Source organism: Coregonus clupeaformis, chromosome 36 (genome assembly GCF_020615455.1).
Source record: "Coregonus clupeaformis isolate EN_2021a chromosome 36, ASM2061545v1, whole genome shotgun sequence".
Lineage (NCBI taxonomy): Eukaryota > Metazoa > Chordata > Actinopteri > Salmoniformes > Salmonidae > Coregonus > Coregonus clupeaformis.
The window spans coordinates 27,008,841-27,028,306 of NC_059227.1; the positions used below are offsets into that span (position 1 = coordinate 27,008,841).

Here is a 19,466-nt window from a genome sequence, read left to right on the forward strand (position 1 = left end):
TCAGTTTCAGTGTTAGGAACAGAAAGTAGCTTATGCATGGGAGGCTTGTAGCCATTTTTGTGTTGTAGGTTCTATTTTTCCCTGTTAGCTAGTGATAGCTAGTAGTCATGGAAATTCCAGACCTAGAGCAACAGCACTAGGTCTGGGAAGGATGTTGGATTCTCTTGGACATTTTGGAAATAAATAGTTCAGGGGAATTCAGATAGACAACTCTCCCAACAAATCACGAGTTTGGGTATGCAGGCCAAGCCTGAAATATCAACCTTTTTCTGTAGCCTGTAGACAGACATCTCAGAACATCGCGATTTGAAACCAAAGTTTACAGGTAAAACCTTTGCAGTGCTTTTAGTGAAGATAGATAGAACTAGCCACTTGCAAAATGCACGCATTAAAAATAACCTCTGCGTACTCAATCTCACTAGCTAGCTACTTCTTTGTCTCCGGCTGGGATGTTGACGCTAGGGCAACAAGCGGAAAAGGTTGTGACGTCACTGGATAAGGTGTTCAATAAAGATGTATACAGTCCATTCAGAAAGTATTCAGACCCCTTGACTTTTTCCACATTTTGTTACGTTACAGCCTTATTCTAAAATGGATTAAAAAATAAATAATCCTCATCAATCTACACACAATACCCCATAATGACAAAGCAAAACAGGTTTTTTGAGATTTTAGCAAATGTATTAAAAATAAACAACTGAAATTTCACATTTACATAAGTATTCAGACCCTTTACTCAGTACTTTGTTGAAGCATTTTTGGCAGCAATTACAGCCTCGAGTATTCTTGGGTATGACGCTACAACCTTGGCACCTCTGCAGATCCTCTCAAGCTCTGTCAGGTTGGGTGGGGAGCGTTGCTACACAGTTATTTTCAGGTCTCTCTAGAGATGTTCGATCGGGTTCAAGTCTGGGCTCTGGCTGGGCCACTCAAGGACATTCAGAAACTTGTCCCGAAGCCACTCCTGTGTTGTCTTGGCTATGTGCTTAGGGTCGTTGTCCTGTTGGAAGTTGAACCTTCGCTCCAGTCTGAGGTCCTGAGAGCAGGTTTTGAGAGCTGGTTTTCATCAAGGTTCTCTCTGTACTTTGCTCCATTCATCTTTGCCTTCATCCTGACTAGTCTCCCAGTCCCTGCTGCTGAAAAACATCCCCACAGCATGATGCTGCTGCCACCACCATGCTTCACCGTAGTGATGGTGCCAGGTTTCCTCCAGACATTTCGCTTGGCATTCAGGCCAAAGAGTTCAATCATGGTTTCATCAGACCAGAGAATCTTGTTTCTCATGGTCTGAGACTCCTTTAGGTGCCTTTTGCCAAACTCCAAGCAGGCTGTCATGTACCTTTTACTGAGGAGTGGCTTCCGTCTGGCCACTCTACCATAAAGTCCTGATTGGTGGAGTGCTGCAGAGACGGTTGTCCTTCTGGAAGATTCTCCCATCTTCACAGAGGAACTCTGGAGCTCTGTCAGAGTGACCATCAGGTTCTTAGTCACCTCCCTGACCAAGGCCCTTCTCCCCCGATTGCTCAGTTTGGCCGGGCGGCCAGCTCTAGGAAGAGTCTTGGTGGTTCCAAACTTCTTCCATTTAAGAATGATGGAGTCCACTGTGTTCTTGGGGACTTTCAATGCTGCAGACATTTTTTGGTACCCTTCCCCAGATCTGTGCCTCGACACAATCCTGTCTCTGAGCTCTACGGACAATTCCTTCACCCTCATGGCTTGGTTTTTGCTCTGACATGCACTTTCAACTATGGGACCTTATATAGACAGGTGTGTGCCTTTCCACATCATGTCCAATCAATTGAATTTACCACAGGTGGACGATCAAGTTGTAGAAACATCTCAAGGATGGTCAATGGAAACAGGATGCACCTGAGCTCAATTTCGAGTCTCATAGCAAAGGGTCTGAATACATATGTAAATAAGGTTTCTGTTTTTTTTATTTTATACATTTGCAAAAATGTCTAAAAACCTGTTTTCACTTCTTCATTATGGGGTATTGTGTGTAGATTGATGAACAAAAACATTTATTTAATCAATTTTAGAATAAGGCTGTAACGTAACAAAATGTGGAAAAATTGAAGAGGTGTGAATACTTTCCCAATGCACTGTATGCCAGTTAGGCTCTACACCCGTTGTAAAGCGGATTAATGTGCTTCATTTTAAGAAGTTATTTGGCCACTTTAGTTGTGATACAAACCTTATCAAAACATATAGGCCTATGGGCTAGGCTACATGAGGTGTGTGACTATGATTTGAAAAAGTCACAAAAAAAGAAGGCATTCGCTGTTTCTTGCCTTACTGCACACAAGCTGGGCATCATTCACAAGTGATAATATATAATTCACAAGTGATAGGCAAAATATTGTCACCCATCAGACTGTTCTTGATTTAATCTTGTCTTTACATATACTAAATCATATATGTGTGAAATTTGTTTTGATTTAGAATGGACCATTATCATGCACCTGTCTCGAAACAGGGGCAGTGGAAAAAAAAAAAATGTCGTCTATGCACTTAAATAGCGAATGGAGGACGCTTTTCCCGTGGTTCATTTTCATGCCAGCCAGGTAGGCTATACTCCTGTTGTAAAGAGAAGCAATGTGCTTAATATTAGGAAAGTTGAGAAATAATTATAGTATGCCTACCCTATAGAAAGCTGATGGTATCCTCCTCTTTTTAATAGAGGCCATTACTCTGTTTTCTCAATTGCATAGCCTATAGAAATGTTGCACAACATGAGCTCATGGGCTCTCATGAAGTGTTTGATTAGATTTTCGATTACATTTGCATTGATGTCAGAGTGATGAGAGGGACAATAGAGTGCTGAGTACCAGGCAATTAGCAAGTTTGGTAGGCTACTAATGACCATCAGCATCATCAGAGCTTGGCCTAATTACCGTGACTAAACGGTCAAGTAGAATTTGACTGCCGTCATGACTCGTGACCGCCGGTGTGGCGGTAATAAGGTCACCGTAACAGCCCTAGTTCCAAACAGTCCCACACTGTTACCAGGCTCTATGCGCCAGCAATTTGAGCATGGGGACGAGGTTACAGACGCCATAATGGGACAGATACAACGTTGCAGTCTCTATACATCTCATTGGCGGTACATTGTTACATTGTGGGAGGCAACCCATCTGTCTAGAGACTAGATACTGTAGCTAATGATAGTGATGCACGAGCTAGGCCTAGTTGAAACATCCCCATCAACTGGCAGCATTTACCTGCCAGATTTTTGCCCAATGTTAAGATGAGAAAAAACTACAACTGAACATAATTTATGATGGTCTTTATTTCATTTTAGTTCGTTTTGGAAACAAAGATAATAGTTTCATTATAGTTTTCATTTTTCAAACGAGTTTCTTAATTATTTTACTTCAGTTTTTCATGAATCTTTTTTTTGTTTTAGATTACTATAATAACCTTGGTGTACATCTATAAATGCTGTAGGCCTACTTGTGAGGGATATGTAGTACTGTGTTTAATCCTATCTAATGGCAACATTGATTTGTCACTGGTTTGCCTTGCTGTAGATCAGCATCTCATGAGTTGATTTTATTACTTGCTTTTCATAAAATGGCCTTGCGATAGACTAGCGTCCTGTCCAGGGGGTGTACTTGTACATAAACTGCCTCATGCTAAAGAAACAAGATATATGCTCCTGCTCCTGCTCCTGCGCCTATGAGCCGTTCCGGCTGGTGCCCTACCAGACCTAAGCTACTTTTCATTAAATAAAATAAAATAAAATAAAAACATTTAGGCAAACAGAAATAAATATTGATTAAATCAAGAAGGTGATTCAGGTAAAACACAAATGCCAATACTATAATGTTAATAAGAATGCTAACAATGCTAATGTTAATTCTAATGCTAATTCTAACTCTAATGGTACCAATAGTGGGAGTAGTAGTAGTAATAATAATAATAATAATAATAATAACTTTTCAAAAGGTATAATAAACAGTTCAGGACATGCTTCAAATAACAAACAAATGAACGCAAAATGTGTGGCTATTGTATGAAAACTATAATAAAAAATGTAGGGACTTGTTCTGGGTTACATGCACATCTCAAGTATGTTTTGAACGTGAAAAAGACGTGTGCAAGACATCTCAAATGGAATGATAGTTTATGTTTGTATCTTATAAAGGTACCATGCAGGCACCATGTAATATATTTAAGTAAAATAAAATAGCATTTGTGTCAACACAATGCAATTAGTAGTGATATTAGTAAAGTCATTTGTAACTTTTGGAAAAGCAGAAAAATAATACAATATTGTTTACTTTTTAAAATTGGAATTTAAAAGCAATATGATGACATTACTGACAAAGAGCTGGAGAGTAATGATTTCTACATTAAAAGGTGGGACAAAAATGGTTTAAACAAATATATTAACAACATAGAAAAAAGTATAAGAAAATGGTGCCCTACCTGACCTACCGTATGCTCTATGCCCCCCAGCTAAGCTACGGGTGCCTATAATAAAAAAAAAAAAGTGATAGCTTAGTACAAAAATAAAACATATTGAGAGGATCAAAGCCATAGATACCATGCTGTGTGTGGATTATGGTAACTGTTGTGTGCTGTTTCCCGGATAGTTGACATTTTATGAGATGTTCTTTATGAATTCATCTTGTGCTTAGTTGGACCTTTACACAAAGAAATTAACATTTGCAATGACTCTTTCTTCAGTAAAAACAAATGAGAATTTTTGATTGCCATTGTAAAGCTATGATCCCCATAGAAATTGTGAATATACTACACAACCATTTAAAACATCTTCAAGATCATCAAACATCTTCTTTTAACTTGTTTCATAACTTCTTATATTGATTTATGAAAAAATACTTAAGGCAAATGTAACGGACATTTCACAATTAAACCTTAGAATTAGAAATAAAAATATAAAAAAAGAACATATACTGTAAGTATTTTCTAAAATAAAATACAACCAATTACATTAATTATATCAAACAATTATATATATATATATATATATATTATATCAAACAATTATATATATATTTATAAAAAGCTAAATCTTTAATTAGCAGTGGTCAACACATAGCAAATAGGAATGAAACCTGGACTGGTATATTGATGATACCTCCAACCCTTTAAAAATGTAAATAAAACATGATGAACCTGTGGCCTCAGCCTGGTCTCATAGAAAACATAAATCCCGGACACTGAAATTACTATGATATGTTACGTTTGGTATGGTTACATAAGACAGATGGTTACTTAAGGCAACGATGAAAGTAGGGTGGTTTGGTTGGGCGTATAAGGCGAATGTCTAGCAACACAATGGTTGCGAGTTCGAATCTCATCATGGACAACTTTAGCATTTTAGCTCATTAGCAACTTTTCAACTAGTTACTACTTTTTTTTTGCTACTTTTCAACTACTTAGCATGTTATCTAACCCTTCCCCTAACCCTAACCGTAACCCTTTAACCTAAACGTAACCCTAACATTAAATATAACTCCTAACCCTAACCCCTAGCCTAGCTAGCATTAGCCAGCTAGCTAGTGTGAACCACCTAGCCACCTAACTAGAATTCATAACATATCATACGTTTTGCAAATTTGCAACATATAGTACATTTGGTAAATTTGTAACATATAATACAAATTGTAATTAATACATACCATACGAAACGTAACATATCATACTAAATGGAGTGTCTAGGATTTACGTACAGAATAATACGAAGTGCTCTGACCAGGTTGGTTGCCTGCCATATGTACTAGGCTGTAATAAAGAATAAAACATTAAGATGACCTTTGAAAGTGCCATTCAAACTTTTGCTCGTTATATTATACTTAAAGAAATGTGTTTGTTTTCTTAAAAAATCGTAAATACAGGAGAGGAAAACTCTTGAGGGGTAGAAAATGAATTTGTATTCAAGCAGTGTTACAGTCTATTTTTCTTTTTTTAATTGAACTGCGATCAGATTCCAATCCAAACCTGTGGACTCCAAGACTGGACATCAGAAGGGCAGCACAGTATTTGTGTCAGATCTCTGTATAGTAATAAGACGTCAAAATTAAATAAAAATATCTCAGGGGTCCATTAAATAATTAGCAACATGAAACTGGAAATACATAGACCAGATATGACATACAGTATAATTAATATGGTCCCATTATTCAAAAGAGTTAATGGTAAGATTTCATGATACAAACAACATTTGTAAGCCATGCCTCTACCAACATCTTTTTACTTTAATTTTTTTGTAATCAAGGTACATTTCATTGCCCGACGTATTTCTGACCAAATATAAATATTATTCTTAGCACTTTGCTACATTTCAAGTCATTCTGGGGGGAATGTTGTAATTTCTGACTACATAATGCAATAATTGTGAAAAAAGAAATCCATCTTTCTAGCTAACTGATATGACGTTATATCAATAGTTGACAATAATACAAAAAAATGATACATTTGTATGACAAGATCTTAAAAAAGCAACAAAATTAATAGCATTGCCTGAGTTTCATGCAACATATTCTCTACTAATAATATCTCTGCACAATCCATTTGTTCATGATACATACTTTCCAGTGTTAAAATACTTATATGAGGGGAACAAACCTAAAGACCTAATAAGAACTACAAAAACTGAACATAACCTGAAACAATACAACAGAAACGGACATAGGCCTTGCATAGAATGAATGAAAGTAGTTCTGAGACATCAAGAGTTCACCTGCCCCATCATAGATTAAGCACCTTTATTTCAGTTAATTCTCCCCAGGCTGGGAAGGATGCATTCTCTCCTCTTTGTCATTTCAAGTGAAAAGAGGAAAATGAGAATGTTAGTTTCTTAGACCATTCTATTAAAAAATATGTTTAATGAAATAAATTCATATATTTAAATTAAAACTTGGTTGATTTGTGTGATGCTCTCACAGTCTTTTTTTTCCCTGAAACAACAGGAAATGTCAGCCAACCGGTAGCTGTTTAAGTATGGGGGACACATTCAGAGAACATTCAATATCCTTTTTGTTTTGGAAATCTGGGTCTGTAACAAACGGGGGGAAAAAAAGTGTTATTCCTGTATTGCAAATATTATTTTGATTGTTACAGTAGAACACCTTCATTTTCTATGACAGGACGGACTGCTATCAGCCAAACTACCCTATAGTGGTAGTGTAGTGTGGTGCTGTAACACATGTCAAGAGCAAAAACCAATCCACTGTAAGGCGAAAGAACTTTGGCCCATTGAGTTACAGTAACCAGGTGGGGAAATAATTTAAATGCCAGGTCAGAATTCTTGATTATCTTATATTTTTGTGTCCGTTTTCTTTTCATATTTCTTTTTTTGGTACACTTGGTGTCAATGTCATCTTTCCAAATTGCCACTTGTTTCTCTAGTAATGTATTTTGGTCCTGCACAAAAACAGAAAAAAATCATCACTTTCCAGAAGAAGTAAGAGGTCTTTAGTTTGAACCATCTCATCCGTAGAAAGTATTTGAGGGATTTAAGTTAGAGTTGTGATTCGTACATGCCTCTGTAACATTCCTGTTCTGGAGGGTATAACATCTCTGTTCTGGAGGGTATACCCACAGACAGGTGCACTGTGGAACTTGGAGCTGTTTCAGGTGGGCCCCATTTCCATGGGTCCCAGCCGTGACTTTGGTACGCCATGGTGGTATGATGTGATGATGAAGGAGATGAGCAGTTAGGGGTATCATTTGACTTGTTCAAATGCTTCTTTTTAGGAACACTCAAACAAAGATAATTGAGGACTCAACCTTTTAAGGTTTCCATAGAGCCTGGCATGGCCATCACTAGTGAAGGCGGTGTTAGTACATTCAGGGGTACAATACTACCATGTACCTCTGGAAACATTGAGGAAGAGGTAGGGGACTATGCCCTCTGTCTCATAGATTAGGACTATCTAGGAGATGTTTGTGACATATAACACACAGGACAGTGATTGCATTTGAGTAATGAATGAAACAACATGAGGGTAAAGGTGCAGGGTTTGATTTAGAACCATGTAGGAGAGTTACGAGCTTAGCTTGCGTTAACCCCTCATAGAGGGATTATGTAAGAACACAGAATGGTCACAATGAATTATATAAACTTGGAATATATGCCATACTTTTCAGTCTATTCAAAAATATTACATTTATAAACACATATAAGGTTGAAACATGTAACATAGATTGTGCTTGAATTAACTTAAGCTGATACAGTACATTGGTACTCAGATAATGCCAAACCCTGACTATTTATAGTTTCCCTTTGTTGGACATTGGAATGAAATTGTAAGTATGTTAATTCATTTTGATTGTTAATTTTAGATAAATGTGGGGTTATCCACACTTAAAAATGTTATCTTATTCAACTTAAAAAGATAAGTCATACAACTTAAAGTTAGAGGGGTAACTAATGTATATTACAATGCAACTAATATTGAGTTAACATAACTTTAAAGCATTTTTAAGGCAGCTGGGTAACTAAAATGTAGGAGTTACCTTGCTGCCTTAAATCTTAAGTTAAGTCAAATCAATAAATATTTTTAAATGAAACTACACTTTTTAAGTGTAATTGTTTAATCAATGTTAGATATTATCGGTAACATAACTGACTTAAATTATCATTATATCTTCTTATTATTTATATTATTGTCCACTAAAACTAAAGTTTGTATACAGCTTTGGCATGTTCCATTTTCCTCCAAACACAATGCGATTTACGGCTTTCAAAATGCCTATTTTCATTAACTAACTACACAAAAATGAACTGAAAAAAATAAGTGTACGATGACACAGGGAATGACTGGGAATGGTTATTGATTAAATTTACTTTACATTTAATCTAAATGTGATATTTTTCTTTTTGATTTAATCATACAAAAAAATGGTATTTAAAAAGTTGTTCACAGTATCATTTCAACATAAACTGGTGTTTAGGTTTCTACATGAGAAGAAACTGGAATGAATAAGGTTGGGAAAAAAGTCACTAAATCACTGGAATTTCATGGCTCAGTTAATGCAAGTTTCATGACAATTCTTTCTCTCTAATTCAGATGTATGCACATTTGCGGTATCTTTTATCTTTGTAATCTGTTGCCCGGTTTCATAAAGGTTCCTAGCCCCTTTACCCAGCTCCTATTTCTTCGTTGTTCTCAGATCTGAAAGGATATGATTGGTGTAAGCAAAGGGATGGGATAGGTCCTAGGATTAGAGGCGGGAGACTGGAAAGAAACTGGGCAGTTATATTCAATTCATATATTCAATTTCCCCCCCAAATTGTCAATTTGTGCATTCAATTAGTCTTAATGGTATCAAGGCTTTTATACCACACCTCATGGAGTGGCAACATTCTATAGGCTACCTTACCAACAAGATAAGAGAGTTTAAGGTGGCTTGAGCAACATCTTACTCACCTATTGATTGCAAACAGCCAAATTGGTGACTCAGTGTTATAAACAGTATAATCTCAGTAACCCAGAACTAAAGTCTTGCATAATTGGTCAGATGCTCTCTTAAGTTCTGGGTCTATATGTGTTAAGAGAAGAGATTGGAACCAGAACAAAGAGTCTATGGGACAAATGTCCACTCCCCTTTTGAAATATGTTAACACCTGCGAAATTGTGATTTGTCCAAAGCACCAGAACTAATGCTGCTTGTCATGCATCACATTGTATCATGACATATCTACGGTACCATTTAAGTTTACGTAGTCTGTCCATGAGAGATTACATACAGTAAGATACTTTTAAATATTTGATACACAGTAGCCTAGTTAGGGGGGTGCTGAAAGCCACTCTGTGGTGCTTAGGGAACAAGACATTCCAAAGTATTCAACACATCCCTTTATAATTGATGTACAGGTCCCTTATTATTGATTAGTTCAATGTTGTCATTACTTGCTCTGAGAATGACAGGCCAACATCTACAGTGTCTTCAGAAAGTATTCATACCCCTTGCTTATTCCACATTTTGTTGTGTTACAGCCTGAATTCAAAATGGATGAAATCTACACACAATACCCCATAATGACAACGTGAACAGTTGTTAGACATTTTTGCAAATTTATTGAAAATGAAATATGACACTAAATTGAGTTCAGGTGCATCCAATTTCCTTTGATCATCCTTGAGATGTCACTACAACTTGATTGGAACCCACCTGTGGCCAATTACATTATTTGGACATGATTTAGAAATAAACACAACTGTCTATTTAAGGTCCCACAGTTGATATGTCAGAGCAGAAACTATACCATGAAGTCAAAGGAACTGTCTGTAGATCTCTGAGATTTGTGATGACGCATATATCTGGGGAAGGGTTTAAAACAATTTGTTGAAGGTTTTCAAGAGCACAGTGGTCTCTATCATTAGGAAACTAAAAAAATATGGAACTAGCCAAACTGCCTAGAGCTGCCTGTTCGACCAAACTGAGCAACCGGGCAAGAAGGACCTTGATCAGGGAGGTGACCAAGAACCCAATGACCACTCTGACAGAACTACAGAGTTCCTTGGCTGAGATGGGAGAACCTGCCAGAAGGACAACAGTCTCTACAGTCCTTCACCAATCTGGGCTTTATGGGAGAGTGGCCACTCCTGAGAAAAAGGCACATGACAGCACGGCTGGAGTTTGCAAAAAGGCACATGAAAGACTGAGATCATAAGGCAAAAGATTCTGTGGTCTGATGAGACAAACATTGAACTCTTTGGCCTGAATGCAAAGCACTATGTCTGGAGAAAACCAGGCACAGCTCATCACCCGTTTAACACCATCCCTAACATGAAGCATGATGGTGACAGCATCACATTATGGGGATGCTTTTCACTGGCAGGGACTGGGAGAACAATAAATGGAGTCAAATACAGGCAAATCCTTGATGAGAACCTGCTTCAGAGTGCAATTGACCTTAGACTGGGGGCGAATATTTGTATGTCCCCAAGCATACAGCCAAAGCATTAATGGAATGGCTTCAGAACAAGAATGTGAAAGTCCTTGAGGGGTCCAGCCAAAGCCCAGACTTGAATCCCATTGAAAATCTGTGGAAATTCTGGAAGATTGTTGTTCACCGCCGCTCCCCATCTAACTAAACAGAGCTTGAGAAAGTCTGAAAGGAAGAATGGGAGAACATCTCCAATCCAGATGTGCAAAGCAGATACAGATATATTCAAGACGACTCAAATTTGTAGCCGCCGCCAAAGGTGCTTCTACAAAGTATTGACTCAGGGGTGTGATTATTTATGTAAATTAGATATTTCTGTATTGAATTTTCAATACATTTCAATAAAATCTAAAAACATGTTTTCACTGTCATTATGGGGTATTGAGTGTAGATGGGTGAGAATCCATTTTGAATTCAGGCTGTAACACAACAAAATGTGGAATAAGTCAAGGGGTATGAATACTTTCTGAAGGCACTGTTGATCTCTACATAAGTAAAGGGACATTCAGCAACATTAGTGCCCTGCCTCTCTCTGTGCACACATGATGAGTTTTTCCCCTTGGCTCCTGCTCTGGTTCTCTAGGGGTTGTTATCAAGGGGGAACCCATTTGTGTTTTGCTTCTTCTGGGTTGTATGGGAATGATTAGAATGACATTGACAGGTATGACATGGGCCCACTGGTGTGCTTCCTGCTCCACAGTTCCAGACTGGCACTCTTGCGGCCACCGCCCAAAGAGCGCTTGCGGGTCTTCTGCTTCCTGTTGTCCTACGTTGCGGAATGTTCCGATGGCTGGGAGCTAGCAGGGATGCTCGCTTCCTCCTCTGGTGTTGAATCTCCAGTTATCTCAATGCGGGGAGGGTCCATCAGGTCTATGATGCTAAAAGAGGCCGGTTCTGGCTGGCACATGACAGACTTATCCTCTGTGTTCTGCCCGATGGGCCTGCTGGTGCCAGCCTGGATGCCCACAGACACCCGGTCCCCGGTCTGTGTTGAGCTGTCGCTTGCGCTCTCACGGCACAGCGTCCACATGTTGTAGCACTGGGTGAAATTGAAGAAGTTGCTGTTGAAAGTCTTGAGCTCGCCGCACACGTCCCTGCGCAGCTCGGCCAGTTCGTAGCGCATGGCCGAAATCTCGTCTTTCCACTGCATGTTGAAGGCGGCCACCATGTTGGCAGACTCTTTAAAGGCCTGGATGGCCTGAGGTATGGGGGGATCGGGGGCGGCAATGGAGGGGGCAGCAGGGATCTGGTAGGCAGGCGGTGAAGTCGGGGGGACAGAGATGGCTGTTACAGTGGAGCTTGTGCTGTGCTGGCTGCGAGCTACAGCGTTCTCCCTCTCCAGACGCTCCAACTCCACATAGGCCGAAGAGCTGGCCCCGTCGTCGTCTTCTATCATGTCCTCGTTTAGCAAAGAAGTGCCTTCCAGCACATCATATCCCTCTGGAAGACAAATTTGAATATGCAAATAGAGGGACATTCAAAGGGAGGGAACAGCTGGAGTGTCATGTAACTGTGATGCCCAAATGTTCAAATCTAGAGTGGGCATACATATACCTACAATATGAATACAGTATGTGAGTAAAATACCACAACTACCCTATCATTCCAATAGATATATCAGATCAAATCAAATATCTATGGAACAAGGATTTTGACTGGCTGCATAGAGAATGGTGAACAGCTAGATGATTTGTTGATCGTCAATCTCCTGCGAAAATGATTACCCTTTTATCAAATTATGCATTTGTGATGCATTTATCAGATGCATTTGTGATTGTTCAAACTCGAAAAAGAGACAATGTAAAACTTAATGAAGAGGTGCCCTTCAGACACTGAAGTGGTCTCTAGAATTGGAATGCTCTCTAACACAGCTCTATTTGGCATAGTAAAATACGGAAAGGAATTATTCAGGCAGGTACACTGAGCCACTTGAGCGATACATTTTGACTCACATACTGCAGGCTTTTCATGGTGTTTTTACACTGCCTTCTCACTCATCTGAATGAACATCAACCTTCCAGTCTTTCCATCTTTTCACTGCACTACACCATGGGAAGTGGAACCCGTTGGCTCCTAGCATAAGCCATCATTACCAATCAGTTTCAAATGAAAATACCATTCTCCGAATTAAATCTTCAAAGCATGGTTCTCTAAAAAAAATCTAAAGTGTTTTCCGATTGTTTCCTTTTTCTTTTTTTTTGTGCAACAGAAAAGATGAAAAGGCAATGAAAAATCACAACTCAAGTCATTGGGCCGAGAAGCAGTTATGAACCCTATTGAACATATCAGGTCCCTCACCATGAGGTTGATTGGACCATGTGGAGTTCCCCAGTGGCGGGTAAATCCCCCCCTACAGGGCTGCACCAGGGAGGGGCTGCAATCCCACAGTCAAAGACGGCTGATAACCTCCACGCCAAGGGTCAAACCTAGCCACATGTGGCCTTTACAGAGGTCGACAGTCATAGAAAGAAAAAAACACAAAACTACTGTAACATACTGTAAATGCTCTCACATTTTCACTGTTGACAGTGGCAATGTGATAACATGCAGTGTTATTTTATGGCTGGGGTATGAACACATTATGTGTTAGACTGGAAAGTACAGCTTTATCATACAGTTCCACCAATGAGTCGCTTTTAGCGCACTTGAAAATAGAGACACTTCAAACAACTCGCAAAAGCCAGTGAGGCACCATCATCACATATAAAGTATAATTCTGGAATATTAATGCATACGAACAAGGAATTCAAGGCCTCTGAGTTTTGTGAGTTGTTCGGACCCCTGTTTGTTTCTCATTGTATTTAAATGGGATTTTTCTATCCTGCTATTATATCAAAGTGGTCATTTTTATTTATTGCTGAGAAGGCAGTGCAAAAAACACACATATACATAGATATATGTATGCGTGTTGACATTAAAATACCTGTGACAGGCATCACTGAGGTCTCCAGCTGTTCTGTCCCCCTGGTTATCCTTCAAGAGATGCATGGCTGGTCAGATAGAGACGGGATGCTGCTCTTCTGCCCAATGGGGCATCATAGGATCCCTTCCCCACTCAAGGGCCCCGCTATCCTCGACATTATTGCGTTTGGTTGGTAACCGATTTAGAATTCAGATATCATTTCGAATTTTAGAAGTCGGTGACATGGCCAGTCAAATACTATGGATCATTTATTTCATTTCAAGGCCACTATTCCCCCCAAAATGACACCAAATGGTTTCCCTGAGGCCCACTAACATATCCTGTTCCATAGCCCAGTCGGATATGACTGTATTTGGAGAAAGAAAGTCCTAGAGAACTACTCATTAAAAAATACAAATACAGAAAATGCTGGGAGTAACTGACACCCATTTGAGAGCCAATTGTGTGAGCCAATTGTGAAGCAGACAATTTGAACAGAGAGCTTATTGGGTGAAAGGAGTTCAGCAGGTAAGACAGTGGGATTGGAGGATATCCTTGATCCTCAGTACTTCAGTCACATCGTAGGCTGAGGGATTCTGATTGTGCAACCCAATTGAGCATGACAAGATAAACAAAAAAACCTCCAGATTGTACAAGAAAACAGTTAAACCAACAGAAAACAAACAAATACAGAGGTCTAGTACAATTGATTTTACAAAATGTGTTGAAAAATTGAAATCCCGGTCATAATATTGTCAAATGAAAAACGTCATATGAAATGATAGTATTTCAATAGGGTTCATAGCTTTACTCTTTCAGGCATACACCAAATGCACTAGATCAATAAGGTTAGAGGCAGCAGTGGTTCTGTTCGCACAAAGAACCAGATAGATTGAGGTTATGATGATGATATTGTGTGTAAAATGTTGCACAAAACCTTCAAATCCCTGAATGTTTAATATCAAAACAGCAATTATTGCAAAAAATTGACTTGGTATATTTAGCAGACACACTTACAGGAGCAATTAGGGTTAAGTGCCTTGCTCAACGGCACACCGACAGATGTTTCCACCTAAGCGGTCAACTAAATGTGAGATTTAATTGAATGAAAAGTGTCTAATACGGTGGCCCTAAGGAGTAAAGTAGCTTTTTAAATTTTTTTGTGAGAGCGCTACTGTAGTCGTACCCTCTTCAAACCTTGTAAAACCTCAGGCCAACTGATCAATCTCCCTGAAACATTTGATTGCCAGACTACCTGATGAAAGACTATTTATCTTACCTTCTGATCTGGCTACATCAAAAGTGATAAATCGGTAACTATTCCAATTGAAAGCATAATTTATATCATATCTCCAAACATGGTTTTATGCAACACAATACAACAATATAGAATACCGTAATATATTTTACTAGTAAGTTCCTTTGTGCAACCAGTACCCTATCTGAGTTTGATGACTTACCGTATGTCAGTTACAAGATAGTTTTTGCTGTCTTGTGTTCTGTAGGCTTCTAAGCCAAGATCAGTTAGAGATGCTAGTGTAATGAACTGGTCAAACAAAGCATGGACGGGAGAAACTGAAGACCTCTCTGGAGCAGGCTATGAGCCTTCCTAACACTCTGTAGAGGTCTACAGCCCCCCTCCAACCACTGTTCTGTTTCACACTTAAACCTTCCCTACACGACTCACACTCTCTACAAACGACACATATATCACTGAGATTATCATGCTCAGGACAAGGCCTGTTCCTCTTACACATGCCAAGTGCTGTGAGTGTGACTGTAGTGTGTCGTGGGTTTAAGTTCTCATTGGGCTGGTTTGAATGAGGCCCCTCCCCTCCTCTACTTCGGGTCCAGCTTTGCCACCACCACACGTGACAAATCAGAAAGCCAGGGTAATGATGCATGGATTGTGCAAAGTAACACGCTTGCAAGCAAATCCCTCAGAACACTCAGGATATGCAGAGGCAAGACAAACAAGACACACAACAGTGACAGTAGCCAAAAACAAATGACGGGAATCATTCAACCCAGCATCTCTTAAAGCTCAAGGGTACCCCACTGTACATATGTAGGTATGTCAAGTATGTGCGCATGTTATAGAACGTATGAGGAGTATGTTTTCTAAGCCTTCTCTCATTTTTTGAGGCATACTGTTACCTGTTGTGGATCTGAGAGTTGAAGTGACAGTGGAGGATGTCATTGAAGGCAAGCAGTCGTCGTCTTGGGAATACCCAGCCTGAATTGCACGCAGGTAACTGTGGCTTCGAGTGCGGAACGAGCCAGGCAGGTCCAAGGCCTCCATGGCCTGGGATTCTACTTCGCTAAAAACGGACTCGCAAACTGACTCAAACTGGCCATTGACCTCAGTCTCACTCACCTGAGAGACAAAAACAGGAATAGCACTCCTTAATTTTTCCTCTTCCTTTCTCTTTCTCACTTTGACTCTTCCCCTTTGTACAGTAAATATGAAGGAGTGTTAGCAGGAAAAAAAGGCACTGGCAATTTTGACCTTTTTTAAAGAAACTTTGCATGAAAATTGTTGTTTTCTTAAAAAAAAGCAGATAAAACAACCAAATGAAAAGAACAAAAACAATGCATCATTTGGTATACCATTTCAAGATGTACTATCCCATTGTAGGTCATCATCATAGACGTACATACATTACTACTGCGAAAAAGGGGAAAGCAGATGTCCTTTCAAGAACCTATTCAAAAGCAGAAATTACAGTGCAACAGAGTAAAAACTACATGCAGTTAATGGAATTTCAATGTTGAGAATATATTTCCATCGCAATGCACCCAATGTAACGGCAGGCAGGAAGCTATACTAACGTAATCTGTGTGAGGTGATTTTTTAAATAGCACCAAAGTTGGTTGAGATATTGTGCCAAATGTGTATTCAAATCCATCTAGTCTATATTATGCAGTGCATAAAAGCCTGCTACTATGTAATAAAAATGACTGCAGACGATGTATTAAATCATTGTATCTTGTATCTAATATTCAGCCGCTACGGATAAAAAGCATGCTGTATAGTTTTACTCCTGCTGTACAAACATTTTTTAAAATCTAGACTGACTGAGCAGTTCAACGCAACTTTCTAGTAGAGTGCCTGAACTTACTTAACGGGTAACTTGAACTTGTAATGTAATACATATTAAAATGAACAGATATGTATAGTATGGCACTGCTTGTTTATGCAACGTCCCCAATAACAAATCTATGGATTTCACATGCATAGTTCTGAAGATGTGCACTGAACATAGTCAAAATAGGATTCATTGTAATTAAGTATTACCAATGACAACTTAAACTATCAATAAAACCTAATCTCTCAGACAATAACGACTAAACAAGCATCTACCATCTCATGCGGGGGGATCTGGTGGTGACTAATGTCTTTCTGTAAATAACTATATGATTTTTGCCACCCCTTTAGCAAACAACAGAAGGTTCCACCCACTCTACCAACATGGTGGCATCTACTGTATCACTCAAACCTCCTCCTCCTCCTCCTCCTCCTTTTCCTCCAGGGCTCCTGGTGTTCCCCCTGTGAGGGGCCTGTGTGGGACTCACCTGGCTGACGCAGCTTGCCTGACTGAGGGTGCTGACCGCGCGCATGTAGCTCTGGTTCCGGGATCGGAACTGAGGGCCGAGGGGTATATGGTGTTGGGGATATTTGGTGGCTGGGTCCAGGGTGACACTGGGATGGGGCCGCATCATGTCTCGGGTGGTTTGCAAGTGGTAGCTCTGGCTGAACAGAGAGAGAGAGAGTGGATAGACAAATATGAGAGGCATTGTCAGTCAGACACAGGGCTGTGGTGGTCATTACATTTTGTCAGCCGGTTATTGTCATGCAAAAGACTGCCGGTCTCACAGTAATTGACTATTAATTAACAAACACGTTTTGCATATCCAGGCCTCCACACATACTGTACAAGCCACTGATGCATGCCTTTGGAACATATACATTTAAAAAAGTATCATGAATAAATGTAATATACACCATCACAATAAATCCCATATTTAGGTCTAAAGAAACAGTATGAGTTGGCCTACTGTTTCTTTAGACCTGCGTAGGCTGTAGGCTTGTTCATTTAACAGACAAGATATAAGTCCTGTGACACTATTTTATATTAGATTATTTTATAGTAAGAATAAAATAATTTATCTTCGCTGAATGAAATAGAAAGGATATTTTTCCCATTCTGGAGCGAGTGCACATATGAAGTGGCTATGTGGAGCGAAAAAGTGATCATATGAAACACATCGTATACACTAGATTTAGAGTTATTTGTCAAATTTATTTGTGAACGATACAAACCTTAATATGTCTAGAAATCTTTGTAGAGCCACCTTTTGCAGCAATTACAGCTGCAAGTCTCTTAGGGTATGTCTCTATACATTTGGCACATCTAGCCACTGGGATTTTTGCCCATTCTTCAAGGCAAAACTGCTCCAGCTCCTTCAAGTTGGATGGGTTCTGCTGGTGTACAGAAATCTTTAAGTCATACCACAGATTCTCAATTGGATTGAGGTCTGGGCTTTGACTAGGCCATTCCAAGACATTTAAATGTTTCCCCTTAAACCACTCGAGTGTTGCTTTAGCAGTATGCTTAGGGTCATTGTCCTGCTGGAAGGTGAACCTCTGTCCCTGTCTCAAATCTCTGGAAGACTGATACAGGTTTCCCTCAAGAATTTCCCTGTATTTAGCGCCATCCATCATTCCTTCAATCCTGACCAGTTTCCCAGTCCCTGCCGATGAAAAACATCCCCACATCATGACGCTGCCACCAACATGCTTCACTGTGGGGATTGTGTTCTTGGGGTGATGAGAGGTGTTGGGTTTGTGCCAGACATAGCGTTTTCCTTGATGGCCAAAAAGCTCAATTTTAGTCTCATCTGACCAGAATACCTTCTTCCATATGTTTGGGGAGTCTCCCACATGGCTTTTGGCGGACACCAAACGTGTTTGCTTATTTTTTTCTTCAAGCAATGGCTTTTTTCTGGCCCCTCTTCCATAAAGCCCAGCTCTGTGGAGTGTACGGCTTAAGGTGGTCCTATGGACAGATACTCCAATCTCCGCTGTGGAGCTTTGCAGCTCCTTCAGGGTTATCTTTGGTCTCTTTGTGCCTCTCTGATTAATGCCCTCCTTGCCTGGTCCGTGAGTTTTGGTGGGCGGCCCTCTCTTGGCAAGTTTGTGGTGCCATATTCTTTCAATTTTTTAATAATGGATTTAATGCTGCTCCGTGGGTGTCACGCCCTGGCTCGGGGGACTCTTAAATGTTGAGCCAGGGTGTGGAGTTTCTGTTACATTTTCTATGCTTTTGTTCTAGATCGTTTATATCTATGTTGGCCAGGGTGGTTCCCAATCAGAGACAGCTGTAGCTCGTTGTCTCTGATTGGGGACCATACTTAGGCAGCCTGTTTGGCACTAGTATTTTGTGGGATCTTGTTCCGTAGGGTTTTGTGTATAACCTAGGACTTCACGTATCGTTTGGTTTATTGTTTTGGTTCGTGTGTGTACACAAATAAAGAATGTACGCTTATCAACGTTTTCCCTGACCTGTTTGGAGAGCTCCTTGGTCTTCATGGTGCCGCTTGCTTGGTGGTGCCCCTTGCTTAGAGGTGTTG

The 19,466-nt window shown here is 39.7% G+C and overlaps 1 protein-coding gene across 1 annotated transcript in view; it reads right to left on the reverse strand.

Annotated features, from left to right (window-relative positions):
* LOC121552120 (disks large-associated protein 2-like) overlaps positions 1-19,466 on the reverse strand; it is a 98,489-nt gene that overhangs the window by 22,488 nt on the left and 56,535 nt on the right. The window contains exons 3-5 of the mRNA XM_041864857.1: positions 17,409-17,586; positions 15,990-16,209; positions 11,701-12,370 (exon numbers count right to left, since the gene is read on the reverse strand). Coding sequence (XP_041720791.1) covers positions 11,701-12,370; positions 15,990-16,209; positions 17,409-17,586 — 1,068 coding nt within the window. The remainder of the gene's footprint in view (positions 1-11,700; positions 12,371-15,989; positions 16,210-17,408; positions 17,587-19,466) is intronic.